Here is a 19,307-nt window from a genome sequence, read left to right on the forward strand (position 1 = left end):
ACAAGATCTGCTAGGAAGTGTTGTCTGTGAGACCTCAAGCTTGAGGTTCACTGTTAAAACTGAAGATTAACCAAAGAGCATAACTGAGGACTGAGAGCCAACCCTCTAGTACGATCCCGTGCTTTGGGGGAAACACTGCCCTACAGTATGAAGAAATAGGACTCTTCTGAGGAAAGGTGACATTCCCATATTCCCAACTCACTCGGCCTGGATGGTTGAAGAAAGTTTGGAAGCCACAAAAAGTAGAAGATAAACTCTTGTATTGTAGCACATTCCATCACAGCCCGAGTGGGACCAGTGCTGAATCCCTGGTGGCAGCGCCCAGAGATCATGAGGCTGTGATTGGTGCTCTGCTTGGCCACATGTGTGGCTTTTGGCCAGAAGTCCTCCGCAAGGCTGAGTATCCCCTCGCCAGTCTCCCAGCTCTGGCCGGAAGCGCTGCCCTTGGATCTGCAGCCCACTGAGCTGTCTGCTGCTTACTGAGAGCCGCCACTCTCCCCAGCGCTGGGTCGTGTGTCTTGTTCTCCAGAGCTCAGCTTGTTGCTATAGCTGCATGGCCTCCTGCTCCACTGACTGCTCTGAGGGTGCCAGGTACTTCTCCTGCAGGCCCAGGGTGCTGATGGAGGAGGGCTTGTCAAGGCTGATAGCATAGGCAAGGATGGAGAACTGGTCTGGGCAGGACCTGACCTCTGTGATGTGTGCCCTCTAGCTGCGTCTGGAGGTTCCTCCCATCCCACTCCCTTCCTCATAATTAGAGCTTCAGGCAACAGGGAACAATTGGGTCTGAGGAGTCCCTCAAAGTAACCAGACCCAAATGCTCCTCTGTTTGCCTCTCTTGCCCACACTGCTGAGGAGCAGAGGAGCAGAGAGCACTAACCCTCCAGCTCTGTGTTGTGGCACGTGCTCTGGAGCCAGGCCGTGGGGTTAAACCCCGATTCTGCCACTTCCTTTTTCTCATCTGTAATACAGAGTTGTGAGGACCAAATGAGACAACGAATATAAAGCGCCCAGCATGGCAGCCAGCACACAGTAGGTGCTCAACAAATGACTTCTCTGTGACTTCTCTGCTTTAGCTAAAGGAGGGAACTCAAGGGAGCTCAAAGAAAACAACAACTTTCTGCTTGGGCTATAGGGTGCCTCCTAGCTCTCTCTGGAATAGCAGGAAAGTGGGGCAGGAAGGACATCAATCAGAGTCACACAGGAAAAGACCACGACACTGCCCATGGAGCTGTGTGAGGCTGGCCGACCTGAGGCCTGGGGCTGGGGGCGGACTATGGCTAGGTTGGCCACCAAGGCTCTTATACTAGAGGACTCCAGCGTCACAACCTGAGATTCTACAACCAGGGAGACTGAGTTCCAGTACATCCCACGGCCCCCTCAAACACAGCTCAGCTGCCAGTTCCCATCCCTGCCACCCACATGACACACCTGCCCTCTCCTCTTCCTTTCCTTGCCTCAGTGACCATAACCGCCCCCTACCACTGACTAAACCAGAAACCTGGGCGTCTAACTTCTGCTCCACCTCCTTCTATCCCGTAACCACCTGGCCACCAGCTCTGGCTGTCTGTCTCCTTCATATTTTTCCAGTCCACACCCTTTTTGCTATTCTCACTGGTAATGTTGCATCTGAGCTCACCTGGAGACTGTAAAAACTCTCCTGCTCCCAATCACATCCCTTAAATGCATTTTCCACACTTGGAGGTGCTTTTCAAGAACGTACATCTGATTGCATCATGCTCCGCTCAACAACAGTATGCTGGTTCCCACTGGCCACCCACGGCCGAAGTCCACACTCCTCCATCGCCTACCTCCCCTTCCCACTGCATCTCCCTTTCCCCTTCACACTCAAGACACCAGGCAAACCGAGCCCCTCGCACCTCTCCTAAGCGCCCAGTGCTCCTTCATGTCTGGGCCTCTGTATTTGTTGCTCCTTCTGATCAATAGCCTCCCTTGTCCTCAGGTACAAACAACCCTGAAGCCTTCCAAGGGACCAGTTACCAGGGAGCCCACTGGCCAACATGAAATCAGTCATCTGCAAGGGCAGACATGGCCATTCCTGAGCCCCTGGCCTCCTGCTCTTGGCTGTGGCGGAGGCTAGCGAGCAAGGATACGAGGAGAAGTGGAAGTCAGCTCCCACCGCGGCAGACATCACGGCCTCCAGGCTCCGCTGCTCCTGGACCCCAAAGCAGTAGCCATTGGCTTTATCCACAGCCTTCAGGACCCGCTGGATACTCTCCTTGTCCTGGCAGGGAGGAGAGAAACAGCTCTGAGTGAAAGAGAGGTATGTGGAATTGAGGTTGTACCAAACCGATCGCAGTCTCCAAACACCCCCCTTGATCTTGCCTCATGAAGCCTCTGTCCATGCGGCTCCCTTGGCCTGGAGTACTTCTACGTGTCCCCAGAGGCCCGGCTACACCTCATCTTTCCTGACTACAAACCCACCCAAATTAGAACAGATAAGCTCCTCTACGCACAGCCGCAGTCCCCTGGGTTTATCCTCACTGTAGCTATGATCCTTACCATCTTACTAACTATTGGCAAGTTATTAACTCATCTGCCTCTCCTACTTGACTGTGCACCCCTTGAGGTCGGGAACTTGTTTGTCCAGGCATCCCCAGTGCCTGGCACCCCCAGTGCCTGGCACAGAACTTATCTAACGGTAGGCACCCAATAAATATGCATGTAACTTATTTGTTCGTCCACATAAAACTGGTAAGAATGGTCCCTACGGCACATTATGGGAAAGAGAGATCAAAATAATGCATGTACAGTCCTCAGCACAATGCCTAGCACAGAAAGCCTTCAATAAGTGGTAATTGTATGATTAATATTATAGGTTTCACCTCCTCGTTTTAGAGGAGAAAAGTGTGGCATTAAACAGAGAAGAAACAAGTTCCCTTAAGTTCACCCCCAGCAGAAAGGAATCTAACATGCACCTTTGTCTCCCAGGTTACCTTTGTAGGGTGCAAGGTGAGAGACACAATGGTTGGGTACTACTTTGCAAAGTCAACAGGCAGTTGCCCATCTTGAAGGAGGCTGAAAGACTTGTCCCTGGCCTTGGTCAAGTCCCTTGCTGATAACTTTCTGAACTCACCCTTTTTCACACTGAGGAGGGAACACGTGTAGAGAGAACCCAGCAAAACAGAACAGGGGGGCTTCCCTGGTGGCACAGTGGTTAAGAATCTGCCTGCCAATGCAGGGGACACGGGTTCAATGCCTGGTCCGGGAAGATCCCACATGCCATGGAGCAAATAAGCCCGTGCGCCACGACTACTGAGGCTGCGCTCTAGAGCCCGTGAGCCACAACTACTGAAGGCCATGTGCCACAACTACTGAATCCCGCACGCCTAGAGCTCGTGCTCTGCAACGAAGAGTAGCCCCCGCTCGCCGCAACTAAAGAATGCCCGTGCACAGCAGCGAAGAGCCAACACAGCCAAAAATAAATAAATTAAAATAAAATAAATTAAAAAACAAAAAAACAGAACAGATAGGGCCAAAATTTGGTCTACCCTCTTTACTGGAATCCTGGCCACCACTGGTCTCGAAACCAAGGAGACTGAATGACAGTTGGACCCAGGACAAAGACCATTGTTTGAGGCCTCAAAGCCTCCTGGACACGTAGCCTGGTGTGCTCCCAGGCACTGCAGAGCCAATAGCCAAGGGATGAGGCTTCTTAGTGCCCAGTACAGGCACACCTCGGAGATACTGCGGGTTGGGTTCCAGAGCACCAAGGTAAAGCAAATTTCATGATAAAGTGAGTCACACAAATTTTTTGGTTTCCCAGTGCATACAAAAGTCATGTTTACACTATACTGTAGTCTATTAAGCATATAGTCAATAGCATTATGTCCAAAAAAACAATGTACATACCTTAATTTAAAAGTACTTTATTGCTGGGACTTCCCTGGTGGCGCAGTGGTTAAGAATCCACCTGCCAATGCAGGGGACACGGGTTCGAGCCCTGGTCCAGGAAGATCCCACATGCTGTGGAGCAACTAAGCCCGTGTGCCACAACTACTGAGCCCGGGCCCCTAGAGCCCGTGCTCCGCAACAAGAGAAGCCACTGCAATGAGAATCCTGCGCACCGCCACAAAGAGTAGCTCCCGCTTGCCACAACCAGAGAAAGCCCGTGTGCAGCAATGGAGACCCAACATACCCAAAAAAAAAAAAAAAAAGTATTTTATTGCTAAAAAATGCTGACCATCATCTGAGCCTTCAGTGAGTTGTAATCTTTTTGCTGGTTGAGGGTCTTACCTCTGTGGTGATAGCTGCTGACTGATCAGGGTGGTGTTGCTGTGGCAATTTCTTAAAGACAACAATGAAGTTTGCTGCATCAACTGACTCTTCCTTTCACGAACGATTTCTCTGTAACATGCAATGCTGTTTGATAGCATTTTACCCACAGTAGAACTTCTTTCAAAATTGGAGTCAATCCTCTCAAATCCTGCTGCTACTATATCAACTAAGTTTACATAATATTCTAAATCCTTTGTTGCCATTTCAACAATCTTCACAGCATCCTCACCAGGAGTAGATTCCATCTCAAGAAACCACTTTCTTTACTCATTCATAAGAAGCAACTCCTTATCCGTAAAGTTGTATTATGAGACTGCAGCAATTCAGTGTCGTCTTTAGGCTCCACTTCTAATTCTAGTTCTCTTGCTATTTCCACCACATCTGCAGTTACTTCCTCCACTGAAGTCTTGAAGTCCTCAAAGTCATCCACGAGGGTTGGACGCAACTTCTTCCAAACTCCTGTTAATACTGATATTTTGACCCCTTCCCATGAATCATGAATGTTCTTAATGGCATCTAGAATGGTGACTCCTTTCCAGAAGGTTTTCAATTTACTTCGCCCAGATCCATGAGAGGAATCACTATCTATGGTAGCTACAGCCTTAAGAAATGTATTTCTTAAATACTAAGACTTGAAAGTCAAAATGACTCCTTGATCCATGGGCTGCAGAATGGGTGTTGTGTTAGCAGGCATGAAAACAACATCTCTATCAGAGCTCTTAGATGACCAGGTGCATTGTCAATGAACAGTAACGTTTTGATTTTTTTTTTAATTAATTAATTAATTTATTTTTGGCTGCGTTGGGTCTTCGTTGCTGCGCGTGGGCTTTCTCTAGTTGCGGCGAACGGGGGCTTCTCTTTGTTGCGGTGCACGGGCTTCTCATTGCGGTGGCTTCTCTTGTTGCGGAGCACGGGCTCTAGGCATGTGGGCTTCAGTAGTTGTGGCTCGTGGGCTCAGTAGTTGTGGCTCACGGGCTCTAGAGTGCAGGCTCAGTAGCTGTGGCGCACGGGCTTAGTTGATCCGCGGCATGTGGGATCTTCCCGGACCAGGGTTCGAACCCGTGTCCCCTGCATTGGCAGGCGGATTCTTAACCACTGCGCCACCAGGGAAGTCCCAGCAGTAATGTTTTGAAAAGAATCTTTTTTTCTGAGCAGCAGGTCTCAACAGTGGGCTTAAAATATTTACTAAACTATGTTGTAAACAGATGTACTGTCATCCAGGCTTTGCTGTTCCATCTATAGAGCACAGGCAGAGTAGATTTAACAGAATTCTTAAGGGCCCTAGGATTTTCGGAATGGTAAATGAGCACTGGCTTCAACTTAAAGTCACCAGATGCATGAGCCCCTAAAGAGAGAGTCAGCCTATCCTTTGAAGCCTTGAAGCCAGGCACTGACTTCTCTCTAGCTATGAAAGTCCTAGATGGCATCTTTTTCCAGTATAAGGCTGTTTTGTCTACATTGAGAATCTGTTGTTTAGTATAGCCACCTTTTTTTTTTTGGCCACACCGGCCGCTTGTGGGATCTTAGTTCCCCAACCAGGGATTGAACCCCGGGCCCTCAGCAGTGAGTGCAGAGTCCTAACCTCTGGACCGCCAGGGAATTCCCAGTGTAGCCACCTTCATTAATTATCTTAGCTAGATCTTCTGGATAATTTGCTGCAGCTTCTACATCAGCACTTGCTGCTTCACTTTGCACTTTTATGCTATGGGGATGGCTTCTTTTCTTAAACCTCATGAACCAACCTCTGCTAGCTTCAAACTTTTCTTCTGCAGCTTCCTCATGTCTTTCAGCCTTCATAGAACTGAAGAGAGTTAGGGCCTTGCTCTAAACTAGGCTTTGGCTTAAGGACATGCTGTGGCTGGTTTGATCTATAAAGATCACTAAAACTTTCTCCGTATCAGCAATAAGGCTGTTTTGCTTTCTTATCATTCCTGTGTTCACTGGAGTAGCACTTTTCATTTTCTTCAAGAACTTTTCCTTTGCATTCACACCTTGGCTAACTGTTTGGCACAAGAGGCCTAGCTTTTGGCCTATCTCGGCTTTTCAACATGCCTTCCTCACTAAGCTTAATCATTTCTAGCTTTTAAAGTGAGAGGCATGGGACTTCCCTGGCGGTCCAGTGGTTAAGACTCTGTGCTTCCACTGCATGGGGCATGGGTTCGACCCCTGGTTGGGGAACTAAAATCCTGCATGCTGCGTGGCCAAAAAAAAAAAAAAAAAAGTGAGAGATGTGAAGCTCTTCCTTTCACATGAACACTTAGAGGCCGTTGTAGGGTTATTAATTGGCCTAATTTCCACATTGTTGTGCTTTAGGGAATAAGGAGGCTGGAGGAGAGGGAGAGATGGGGGAACAGCTACTCAGTGGAGCAGTCAAAACACACACAACATTTGTGGATTAAGTTCGCCATCTTTTTTTTTTTTTTTTTTGGCCACGCCATGCGGCTTGCGGGATCTTAGTTCCCTAACCAGGAATCAAACCTGTGCCCTCAGCAGTGAAAGCACAGAGTCCTACCCACTGGACCGTCAGGGAATTCCCAAGTTCGCCGTCTTATATGGGTGCAGTCGATGGTGCCCCAAACAATTATAATAGTAACATCAAAGATCACGGATCATAGATCATCATAACAAATATAATAACAATGAAAAAGTTTGAAATATTGTGAGAATTATCAAAATGTAACATAGAGACATAAAGTGAGCAAATGCTGTTGGAACATGTACTTGGTTCAAGGCAGGGTCGCCACAAGCCTATAACTGGTAAAAAAAAAAAAAAAAAAAAAATGCAGTATCTGTGAAGCACGATAAAGCAAAGTGCAATACAATGAGGTGTGTCTGTACCTGGATGTTGAGAGGGATGAAGGAGACTAGGCTGTAGTCTTCGATGAGCTGCACCAGCTTCTCATTGAGCTGACGGTAGTGGCGGAAGAAAGGATCAGAAGCCAGGTGGTCAAGCAGGTAGGAGAGGTCCAGGACCTCTGTGTAGTAGTCCAGGTTGAAGGCTAAGAAGAGAAACTGGTTAGCACAGGGAACGATAGTCAATATCCTATAATAAACCATAATGGAAAAAAATATAAAAAAAGAATATATATATATGTATAACTGAGTCACTCTGCTGTACAGCAGAACTTAATACAACATTGTATATCAACTATACTTTAACTAAAAAGAAAAGAAAAAGAAGAGAAATTGGTGTTCCGGAGCAGCTGGCATCAGGCTAAAGACTTGAGGACAGGGACCGTATTTTTTTCCTTCTTCCTTTGCCTTCATTCACTCACTCACTCACTCATTCATTCATTCATTCAACAAACATTTGCTGAGGCAGTGAAATGAACTTACTAAGAAGAAAATACTTGATTTCACTTGTTGGCTCTGCCATTTACTAGCTCTATGGGCAGTTACCCACCTCATGGGGCTACTGTGAGGATTAAGTGCTATAAACCCCAGTGTCTGGTTCAGAGAAGTGCTTGATCAGTGGTAGTAAGGTAGAACATGTACCAATAATAGTGTTTGGTCCCTGCCTCAAAAAGCTCATAGCCACCGCGATGAAGAGCGGTCCCTGCACCGCGATGAAGAGTGGCCCCCACTTGCCGTAACTAGAGAAAGCCCTCGCACGAACTGAAGACCCAACACAGCCAAAAATAAAGAAATAAATAAATAAAGTAGCTATAAAATTAAAAAAAAAAAAAAAAAAAAAAAAAAAAAAAAAAAAAAAAAAAAGCTCATAGCCAGGCAGAGCTCCCAGGACCCGGCGCACTATCTAGCGCCTCTATCTAGCAGGATGGCCTCTTGGGAAAATCACTTTCCCTTTCCAGGTCAGTTCCTTCTTAGTGTAAAATGAGAAGATTAGACTAGATGACTCAGAGGTCCCTGACTCAGTTCTGTGAATACAAACTTCGCACTAAGAGAAGGAAAGTGGGCCTCTCTGCACTGTCCATTTCTGCTTGGAAGACTCAAGCAGCTGGGCTACTCAGCAGGTCTGTCCCAAAGTGAGCCGAGGGAATCAGGCTATTGGGATCGACTGACTCACTCCCTGAGCTCTGCTTCCTGCGTTCTTATCAGCCCTATTTAGAAACTGACACCCCTGTGCCTGCAAGGAAGAAAGTGCTGGGCATTCCAACAAACTTCTTGGATTGCCTGACAGGTACGTTTCTCACTGAGAATGCAGAAACTGCAGCCAGGTACACTTGGTTTAAATTTTATCTCAGTTAACAGGCTAGATGAGTGACTGACCTTGGGCTATTCATGTAATGTCTCTGGGCCTCAATTGCCTGATCTGGTTTGTACCTCAGTCTCTTGTGAGGATGACTGACAAGAGTCAGAGCTAGAAATGTAGAGGACCAGCATGTAGCCATCTGGGCTGTAGGCTGTGAAGGGGGAGACAGGCTTGGGAAGACACAAATCTGGACATAGATAAAATGGGGCTTTTTATCCCCATCCTTTCATGTCCCAACCGGCAGCCAGTCACCCTCCCTGGACAAGGCCCTGACACTTCACTCTCCCCACAACTTCCCTTCCTGCTCACTGCTGGTCATTTCAGCTATTCTTCTCTAGGTTCCTTTGTGGCTGAAGATGCTATTTAGGGAACTAATGCCCCAGTCAGCAGGGCACTAATTTTGCAGGAAAAAAAATGTTGGCCATAGACTCCTAGGCAACGTCCCTGCCTCATGCCAGCCTGCTTCTCTCTCAGTCTTTCCCACCTTGACAAACGGCACCTTTATCTGTCCACTGGTTCAGTCAGAAACCTGAGAGTCATCCTTAATTCCTCTGTCTCCACATGAGTAAGTTTTGAATCTATCTACTTCTCTCCATTCCCACTACCACTGCCTGGGCTGCTGCAAACACCTCCTACAGGATCTCTGTTTTCATTCTTACCCCTTTCAATTCACAAAGTAGCCAGAAGGGCCTTTTTAGTTCATAGTGTTCCCTTGCTTCATATTCATCAATGGCTTTCCTCTGTGTTTCAACAGTACAGGTTCTATCCCCTGCCCACCTCTCTGACCTCGTTTCCTACCACCCTTCCCCTGGGCACTATCTCAGCTACCCTGGGCTCTCTTTACTCCCCATCCCCTTTTCCTTGAACACAAAAAGCTCTTTCCCGGGACTTCCCTGGTGGCGCAGTGGTTAAGAATCCGCCTGCCAATGCAGGGGACATGGGTTCGATCCCTGATCCGGGAAGATCCCACATGCCGCAGAGCAACTAAGCCCGTGTGCCACAACTCCTGAGCCTGTGCTCTAGAGCCGCGAGCCACAACTACTGAGCCCGTGTGCTGCAACTACTGAAGCCCGCGTGCCTAGAGCTTGTGCTCTGCAACAACAGAAGCCACTGCAATGAGAAACCCGTGCATCGCAACAAAGAGTAGCCTCTGCTCGCCGCAACTAGAGAAAGCCCGTGCGCAGCAAAGAAGACCCAACGCAGCCAAAAAAATAAGTTAATAAAAAAAAAAAAATTGTGGTTCATGTGAAATGGCAAAAAAAAAAAAACCCAACCCACCAACAAACAAACAAACAAAACTCTTTCCTTAAGGATTAGAGAAATAGGGACCCCTATTGGTCCCTCTGCCTAGGAACAGTTCTGCCTTGGCTGGCTCCTTCTCACTATTCTGGTCTCAGCTCAGATGGTACTGTTCACTCCCCTCACTCCCAACCACTCACTATCCCATCACTTTCTTCTAATTCCTTCATAATACATATCACCATCTGTAGCTCTCCTGTCCCCAAAACCCAGAACAGTATCTGGCACAGAGCAGCACAAAATAAATGGGCAGGGGTCAGACTTGACTGTGGCTACTATCACCAGGCCATGAATGGTCCCTGGAAGCAGCTTCCTTCAGCTGAGATCTCTGCTTCAGTCCAGCCCAGCCGCTCCCCTACTTTTTGCCTGTCAGAACAGGATCTCTTACCCAGCTTCCCATAGTGTTCAATGAGGTCCATCTTGGAGAGGAGGTTGACATGGGGCAGCTCCACATGCAGCATGGTGGCCAGGGAGGTACACAGTACCGAGATGAACTTGGCAGGGTCTGCGCAATAGTGAGAATCCACCAGGTGGACAGCAGTCAGCTGGGAGGGAAGGAAGAGACAGGGTGAGAGTGGCCTGGGGAGGCAGGGAACATTAGGGCCTATGTCTCCCCCATCAGACTGGGGACTTCTGAGGGCAAAGGGAAAGTCTTCCCATTAGTTTTTTCCTGCTTCTGTTTCATTCTAATAGCCACAGTCATTTCCTTATCCCGGGAGATGTGGGGCATCTTTTCCTAAAAGATGCCTTGCACTGAGCCTCCCAGTGGGCAACTGGTTCAATTCCCACTGCATCTGACTCTATTCTTTCACTTTCTTTTGCCCACAAGTCACAACAACAATTACCATGCCACTTTCCACATAACTCCTTCCATACTCCCAATAATCCCAAATTGGGTACTGACACACCCATTTTACAGATGAGAAAACTGAGGTTCAGAGAGATAAAATGACTTGCCCAGGACCACACAGCGAATCAGTGGCAGTGGCAGAGCCAGGATTCGAACTCACACCTGTTTTACTCCAAAGCGTCTCGGCCCCTACCTCGCTGTGGGACATGGGGGCGTGGCATCTGTTCTCCTCCCTCAGTTCCTCCATCTGCAAAATGGGCCTGCCCATCCCCAGACGCACCCTGAGGTCCCACTGCGCCATCTGGGAGAAGATGCTGCGCAGGGCTCCGTGGTGCGTGCAAAGCTCCACTTGGCCAGGGCAGTCGAAGAGGAAGTAGTGGCCGCGGAGGGGGTCGAGCTTGGCACGCAACCAGTCCAGGTTGGCCTCCAGGTACTCCATGCAGTACAGCAGGCCGCCGTTGGGCCCAAGCTGCAGCGCGTCCATCACGTCGCCCAGCCCCACCAGCTCGCCCACGTCCACGGCGCACTCGTACGGCAGCCCCTCATTGGCCGGGTCCAGGTTCACCACCGCCACACGCCGGCCCAGCGCGCGCAGGAACTCACTCATGCCCAGGCAGTACGTGGTCTTCCCCGAGCCCGGCGGGCCGATAACCGCCTGCCCAAAGGCCGTGGTCGGAGCGGCCCCCGCCATGGGCAGCCGGCACACGGCCCCGTGCGGAGCAGGTAAGCTCGGCAGGGAAGCAGGGCAGGAGTCAAACCGGAGACGAGAGCCAAGGGCAACGGGATCCCCGACGTGCACTTCGTCGGGGGCCGGCGGTGATGCCCGGGGGTCGCCTAAGGAGGAAAAGCAGGGACCCACGTGATGTGAGGCGACCAAATGGCCAGGTACTAACGGGACCAGCACCCGACTTCCGGACGACGTCGGAAACAGCAGGGCCGGGAGAGGAAGTCCCGCCCATACGGTGACGACACAGCTTGGCGCCGAAGGGCGTGGTGACGTCGGTGCGTGGGGCGGACGTGGGGGCCTGGGGGAGGGCGGTTACCTTTCTGGGGATTTCCCCACCTTCCTCCCGAACGAATTAAAAGAGAAAGAGAAATTCGGTAGTAAACTTTTTTATTCTCTCGTCAGGTCGCAGACCCGGGATACCTGCAGCGGACTCTCCGCTGCCCGGTCCCAGCCAGTTAAGGGTAGAGGCGATGGAGGGCCCGCCCCAAGACCGTCTCTTCCAGCCACAAATCCTCTCCTCTTCCATGTCCCTTTTCCCCTCTTTCTGGGCTTCATGCTGAACCCACTCCCACCCTCCCCTTGCCCCCAGGAAGGTTGTGACGATAACCTCAGTCAATCCAGTTTTCAAGGTGCTGGGGGAGGCAACAGGAGCAAGCCAAAACAGGGACTAGGGTTAGGAGACCACCGACGACAAGTCATTAAGCCCTATCATTAAAGGGGAGGATAGGGGGCTTTTTGTAAAAATGCCCCTGAGGTAGACAGGCAGAAGGCAAGTTCTGAACAAGCCGCGCAGACTGCTGCTCCCAGAGTTCTTTCTGCTTCCATGGGAGATAAGGCCAGGCAGAGGGCTGCCACTGTGCAATTATGAGTGATCCTGATTAACGAAGCCCTTGAACCTGCCACGCAGGCTCTGAGGGGCTGTCCGAGGCACAGCTGGAACCCCTCACAAAAGCCATATCTGTGCGAAACTTCATGCTGGTGGGTGGCTGGCGTCGGAGCAGCGACTCCCCCTGGTCCTGGGGTAGGGGCTCATCGTAGATGGTGGAGATGAGCCCTAAGCCAGTTCCACGGGGCCTCTTCGGTTGCCCAAATGGCTGGAGCTTCTCTCCATGGTACCTGGATCAAAAAGAGCTCTCAGTGAGAAGGCTGCTACCTCACCGCAGTAAAGGGCTTGAGAAAGGACAGGGTAATAGCTACTACATATCTGGTTTGTCCCAGACTGAGCATTTAAATCTGGATCTTTGCTCTCCAGCCCCCTTATCCATCCATTGATAGTGCCAGCAACCAGAGGCCTCACATACTGCTTTCATTTTAAATAGTACACGAAATTTAAAACAACTGTCACCACTCTGTGACTTACAGTCACTTTCTAATAGCAATCATCAAGTCCAAACTCCTCAGACTTGGGGGAATGACTCCCCCAGGAGATTAATGATCCTGTCAAGCCTGAGGACTCGGTCTTGAAAAAATTAGCGCCAGACCTACTTTTTCCTTCTAATTCTGTTCTGAAGTTCATTCCCTAGGGGTCTCTAGCACCCAATCCAAAACCAGAGGGAAGATGGTACAGCTGAAAGGCTCACTTGGGCTCCCAGGGAAGTCCCTCACCCATACTCACCCCAATCCACGCTTGCATCTGGGGTGCTGGCCGTCACTATCCAGGGCCTCGGGCACCCCTGAGCACCCGCTGCCCAGGCCCTGGCCCTCGGCCCAGCCCTGCCGCTCCATCACCTTCCGCCCAATGCCCTGCAGAGGGAAGGGAGAAGACTCGAGATGGGGCTCCTGTGGGGGCGGGGAAGGGAATGAGGATAAAGAAGGAAAAGAGGGGGGTCAGTGGGCTGGCACAGTGCTCACCTTGGTGTGGCGCTCGAAGGTGCCCATCTGGTGTCCGATCACGGAGCCGGCCTCCTGGCCATCACGGAGTCTCCGTTCCAGACGAATTCGGACAGAGTCTCGGGCATCCTTGTCTCCACCATCTGAGGAAGTAGAGCCCAATTTGTGGAAGGGTCTCTCTCAGCAGAAGGGGGGAAAATCAGGTTTCTAGGCCCTCCTCACAAGATTTAAATATTCATTTTTATGGTGTGTTATTACTGTATTATTATTTCTCCCATTAGACTGGGAGCTCGCCAAGAATAAGAACCACAGCTGTCCCATCTTACAGATGAGGAAACTGAAGTACAGAAAAGTCATAAAGCCAAAAAATGAGAGACGGAATTAGGACCCAGGTCTTCCCTTCCCACCCCCCAACCACCCTAGGTCATTTCTGACTCCAGAATCTAAATTCTTAACCAGAGCCCGAACTCCTGACCCTCCCACTCTACTAGGGTCTGCCCATCAGAACCAGAGCTCCCTGAGGGCTGTCGCCACATGTCCTTCCTCCACAAAGAAAGGAAAAAGGCTCTGCCCACAACCAGCACTTAATGCATTCAACTAGCGATGTTTTAAGAGAGGAACCCTCTCAGTGGGCTACCCCAAGGGAACTGGTGCCCTGTCTCAGCCTCTGCTAAGCAGGTCTGGTAAAGTGTCCCTGCAAGGCCAGGGCACCATTCCACCTCCCAGTACTGCAACCTCTGGCCCAGTACCTGCATCGTAGTACACACTCATATCCACATCCCAGTCATCGGCTGTCTGTTCATCAAAGTCTGCAGATAGAAAAGCATCAAGCAGAGTGAGCCAAGGACTCTCAGTTCTGTCAAGAGTTAAATTAGACTTTCTAGAACCTGGGGCTTTTGATTTTATCTTCAAATCTCTCCTCTGAAGGGGGGTCATTCAGAATTTGTAGGAGGGCATTTTCTCTCCACTCCACTGATCCCTCAACCCTAGAAAGGATGGCTGGTCTCTCATATACGACCAACGTAAGCCTCTTCCCTAGCCCTTTAGTTGGGCTCACTGCCAGGGAACCCACCGTGTGGAGCAGAGCACCCTGAGCGAATGCAGCAGGGATCACCCCTGCCCTTGCCCGGGTGCCAGTGTTACCTCCTTCCTCTTCCTGCCAGAATTGGGCGTCAGTGTAGAACACCAGGCCTGAGCCGCCCTTCTCCCACTTGAGCTCGATCTCCTCCTCAAAGAGCCGCTCAGTGGTCCGCTCCTGCCGGGTCACGTCCTCATGCAGCGCTTCATGCCGCTCCCACTCCTCACCCCGGTCGTCGTCCTGGGAGAAGGTGGGGAGAGAGGTGACCTGCCCGTCCAGCTTCCTGACCTCAGGCCCACGAGGAGGGCAGCTCAGTGCACAGGAGGTCCCATAGATGGGACCTCAGCCCCTTTCCTCCAAATTTCTCTGAGAAGCAGCACTTTCTGGCCCCTAAGCTGTGACCAAAACATCTCTCCATGCCCTGTTTCTCAACATACTTGGCCCCTTCCGCCACAAGCCTGACTCACTCTTATCCCTGCGCTTTTGGCCATGTTGTTCTCCCTGCCTGAATATCTGCCCTCCTCTGCCACCACCACCTCCTCTTCACTTGGTTAAATCCTCCTCATTCCTCAAGTTCTATAGCTCACATGAGGTCCCCCACAATGAGGCCCACAGCACTCTCACTGGTCTCTGAATTTCTCACTGCTAATCAATACACCCTGTTTATGCCTTTCTACATTCTGTCACAAAGAAAGAAGGGACAAGAACTAAACCTATTGTCTACTGTGTCAGGCCCTTCACATACCTTAGCTCCTTTAATCACCCCAACAACCCTGTGAGGTTAGCACCATTATTCCCATTCTACAGGTGAGGAAACCTCGATTTAGAGGAGTAAAGTGATTTGCCTAAGAGAGGGGCAGAGCCAGCGTTCAAACCCATACCATACCAATCCCCTTTCCAGATGCTGGTTCTCTCTCTTCAGGGAGCTTGAAGGCTCTTTGAGGGAAGGAAATGAGTCTTAGAATGTCTTTGGAATCCTGCGCTAGCCCCTGTGTTTACAACTGCTTGACTGGACTTGTGGAATGATAGAATGACTCCTGGCTTGAAATCTTGGGGACTCCTGCCCCAGTTAAACTCCAGGAGATCTCAGGAATCACTGCTACAGAGCAGGTGCTGGAGAAAAGGCAGGACAGTACCACACACTAAGGATGTGGTCCAGATGTGTTAGCAACTCTGAGCTGGGAACTTTGAAGACACAGGTCAATTACTTCTTACCCAGAGTATGCATTTAAAAAAAAAAAAAGTTTCCCAACAAATCACACCTCTCCCGATTGTATGGATGAACAACCAAGTTTGGAGAAAGAGGTAGAAGAAATGTCTATTTCATTGATAATGTTAGAGTGGAGGCTAGTGTTCAATCCACAGACTCAAGGTCAGAAAATAGAGGCGACTTCTCAACCACATAATGAAAGCACACAGAAGTTAGACAAGCAGCGAAGGGGACTCGGTTCACATCCCAGCTGTGCCTCTGCTTCCTTAGGTGATCTTGTCTCTTGGTCAGTAGATTTCGTCAATGAAAGGGACCCTCCTTACATTTCTTCTGAAGGAATGAAAAGAAGACCCCTTTGAGAATCTTTTGATAAAAGCTCTGGCCCCTCTCCCAAAGAAACATATACCTGCACGTGCAAATGCAGTTTTACGTTCAATGTCAGGGAGTTCAAAGTCTTTGGAAGCCTCCTGAGGACCCCAGGTTTAGAACTCTGGTAATACACAACTGAAGAGTGGTACTGTTAATGCCTTGGCCTCTCTAAGCTGCCAGCGAGGACAAGGTGGCTCTCTGTACTCACGTCATCTGAGTGTGACTCTTCTTCCTCTTCCTCTTCTTCCTCTGGCTCTCCACAGGGGTTGGCTGGTACGTCTGCCAAGCAGGTTCCCTGGGGTATTTCCTCACCCTCGGCTGTGTACACAAGCTCTTCCTGCTCCACAGTCTCTGAGTCCTCATACTTGAAGGGCACATTGCCGTAGCGCCGGGAGGAACCTGTCTTGGGGAATTGGAGCTGCAGCTGGGTGATGATCCGAGGGGGTAGACGGCAGGCCCGGATCAACTCCAAAAAGACCCGCAGGGGAGTCCCCACATTTCCACTGGGCATCAGCACCGGTGGGTTCAGCTCTGGCAGTTGCCTCAGGTCGGCCAGCGTGAAGGCTTCACTCTCAGCCTTCCGACTCTGCAGTTCCTTCCGGGTCTTGAAGGGAAAGGAGTCCAAACCTTGGGAAGCAGGGAGAAGAACAGCTCTTGAAACCTAGAAGTCTCCAGCAACACTTGAGCCAGAAACTGTTCAAGGTTTAAATCCTTTAGCCTAATGCTGTTTCTCCCTTTCAAACTTTTCCAGTGTCCCTTCCTCTGTTCCCTGACCAGAACCACCTAGTAATTTCATGCCATTTCTCATCACCTAGGCTAAGCTCACAAGTTTCTTCCAGATCTGGTTCCTGATAACCTTTTGATTCTCAACTGCCACCAACCCTCACCCGCTGCACACCGTCATACCATGTGTTCCAATCACATCAAACAATTTAACATGCCCTGAGAGTTTCATGGGCTTTCACATCTCTGTGTCTTTGCAAATGTCATTTACTTTGAACACCATTCTTTCCCACCAACTCCTGTTTATCTTTCAAGATCCAAATGAAAAGCCACATTTCCTAATCCTTCTATAGGAAATGGGTTTCTCCCTCCTCTGTAATCTCACAGCAGTTGGTGTTAAAAGAGCACAGGCTCTGGAGCAAAATGCCCAGTTAGTATTGTGACTCTGTCACCTTGTAATATAACACAACTTCTGTATTCTTCAGTTTCCTCACTTATAAAATGAGTAACAATAGCTCCTACCTTATAGGATTGTTGTGAGGAGTCAATAAGAAAACGAAAGACTTCGAACGGTGCCCAGTAAGTGCACAGGAAGTGCTCAGTAAATGTTAACAATTAGAATGGCATCTCTGTGACACTTACCTTTTTACAAATCTGTCTTCCTCTCTGGATTCTAAGTACAGACTGTGTCCAGCTGTTCTCTGCATACCAGCTAGAGTCACACTACGTCTAGCAATACAGGCTAGATATGTTGAATGAATAAATTAGAGGGCCCTGCACTGTGCTTCCTGTTTCCCTATCAAAGTGATTTCCCATGAAAATGGGAGCTGTCCAGAGAAAAGAGTTTGTCTCTTCATTTTCATCTTGCCAACAGAGGACTGGGCGGGGAGCAACAAAGACAATATCTGATTTCCTTTTTCCCCTTCTTTGTCAGTGCAAAATCAAAAGGGTCTCGGAATAGACTTAATAAACTGGAAAGATCATCTGAATAGGCCTCTGTTTTTTTTTTTCCCCCCCTAGTTTTTCTAACGTGCGAGTGGAGCCTGAAACTTTGTCCAGAAATGATATAAACTCCTAAAGAGCCCTAACGAGAGACCTGACTTATCCTCAACAATCGGACCGGTGCCTCTGTTCCAGTGCCTCTAGTAGTCTCAGTCTATTATCTCTCCTACTCGTACCTGATGCCTCCGTAGGTAGCCGAAGTCTGCGGATCAAACAACGACCAGGTAACCAAGTCCCCTGAGAATCCAGCCACCGGCGGCCCGAGTACATACGGAGAAACCTCTGGGCTTGAGTTGGCCCCCGTACCGAGATGACGCAGCAGCAGGTGCGGGTCTGGGCGGGAGCAGAGTCCTGAGTGGAGAGAGTGCGGGCATCGTTGAGTGAAGTCTGGCCGAGACCCTGGCGGATAGGAGTTAGGATAGAGTCGGTAGCAGCCTGGGGAGGGGCCCGCTCAGGCCGATGCCGGTAGTGGAAACAGAGGAAGCCACAGTCGCGCTGTTCCCGGAACTGGCTAAAGTAGCTCCGTAGCTGGGCTGAGCGCAACTCCGCCGGGATACCGCTCACTATTAAGTAAACTGCCGCCTCCTCCGCCGCGCTGGACGCCGCCATCTTGGGTGTCACATGATCGGCTGGAACCAACACTTGCGAGAATATTGCGAGGGGCGCTGAGGTGCTGCAATACTGCGTAACCGGTGATTAGTTCGCCGGGGTTGTGGACGTGGAACCAAGAGCTGGGAAAGCACGGAAGGAGGTCGTTAGGTCCCTTTCCCGCAGACAGAAGCCGGTGGTGATGGGTAAAACTGACCTGAGAAGTGGGGTTACGGCTCTCTTTCATAAGGCGCTAGTGAGGATCAAATCAGAAGCCTGAGGGAGGGGCAGTGTTTAAGATTTTTAGCTGTTGGATATCTCCCAAACCTAATCGCAATTCTTTATCCGTTTAGAGCCTTTTAAGTCGTAAATCCATTTATGCTACCAAAACATATTGGTGAACTCCCACAAATCAGTAAGAAAAAGATAATCCAATTGAAAAGTGGGCCGAAGACCCTTCACAGAAGAGAAACACACGCAATTAACAATGAAAGATGCTCAATCTCAATCATCAAAGAAATGTAATGAGACCCACTTCATAGCCACCAGGTTGGCAAAAAATTTTAAATCCTCAAATCCTCTTTTAAATCCTGACAATGTAAAGCAACTGGCGCTCCCATACGCTGTTGGAAGTGTAAACTGGTACCACCACTTTGGAAAACAATTTGGCATTACCCTGTAAAAGTGAAACTACACATACCTTTTGACCCAGCCATTCCACTTCTAGTTATAGATTTTAAAGAAATTCTTGCGTATGTTTATCAGGAGATGTACCGACAATGTTGAACCTCGCTCAAGCCCTGTGATCCTGGAAAACAGCGAAAGTTAAGAAACCCCTCCCACCCTTTTGTGTTCTGGAACACAACTTACTGCAAAGAGACACCCTTCCTTATATTACTTAGATAAAACTCATGGGTGCCCCCTTGTTTACCTATGGCAAGGCTAGACACAGACTCCAAATTTCAATTCTTTGCCTCATAAACGCTTAGATGAACTGCTTTTCCCCACAGAGCAACGAAAACAAAATGCTTGTTAACTAAACTTTGGTTAAGCTTCTCTCCTTCCTCCAGGTCCATGAACTTTGCGGTGTGTCCCCCTCCCCCAGCTTGAGCTGTACACAAC

At 49.6% G+C, this 19,307-nt stretch overlaps 2 protein-coding genes across 3 annotated transcripts; both read right to left on the reverse strand.

Annotated features, from left to right (window-relative positions):
* Window positions 1–243: 243 nt before the first annotated feature.
* On the reverse strand, window positions 244–11,585 carry GPN2 (GPN-loop GTPase 2). Of its 2 annotated transcripts, none has more exons than XM_007170471.2 (5): window positions 10,939–11,585; window positions 10,197–10,353; window positions 7,135–7,295; window positions 2,112–2,242; window positions 244–616 (listed from the first exon to the last, which is right to left on the reverse strand). In XM_007170471.2, exons 1-5 carry the CDS (start codon window positions 11,347–11,349, stop codon window positions 544–546), a joined length of 933 nt encoding a protein of 310 aa, XP_007170533.2. In that variant the 5' UTR covers window positions 11,350–11,585; the 3' UTR covers window positions 244–543. The 2 variants fall into 2 exon arrangements, with proteins under 2 accessions (XP_007170533.2, XP_007170532.2); XM_007170470.2 differs by having other exon boundaries at window positions 10,852–11,585.
* A 182-nt stretch (window positions 11,586–11,767) lies between these two features.
* Window positions 11,768–18,440, reverse strand: GPATCH3 (G-patch domain containing 3). The gene is made up of 7 exons (XM_007170473.3): window positions 17,774–18,440; window positions 16,081–16,499; window positions 14,359–14,533; window positions 13,965–14,024; window positions 13,237–13,358; window positions 13,001–13,128; window positions 11,768–12,501 (listed from the first exon to the last, which is right to left on the reverse strand). The coding sequence occupies exons 1-7, from the start codon at window positions 18,204–18,206 to the stop codon at window positions 12,264–12,266; spliced, it is 1,575 nt and encodes a 524-aa protein (XP_007170535.2). The 5' UTR covers window positions 18,207–18,440; the 3' UTR covers window positions 11,768–12,263.
* Window positions 18,441–19,307: the final 867 nt, after the last annotated feature.

The sequence above is a fragment of the Balaenoptera acutorostrata genome, chromosome 1 (genome assembly GCF_949987535.1).
Source record: "Balaenoptera acutorostrata chromosome 1, mBalAcu1.1, whole genome shotgun sequence".
Classification (NCBI taxonomy): domain Eukaryota; kingdom Metazoa; phylum Chordata; class Mammalia; order Artiodactyla; family Balaenopteridae; genus Balaenoptera; species Balaenoptera acutorostrata.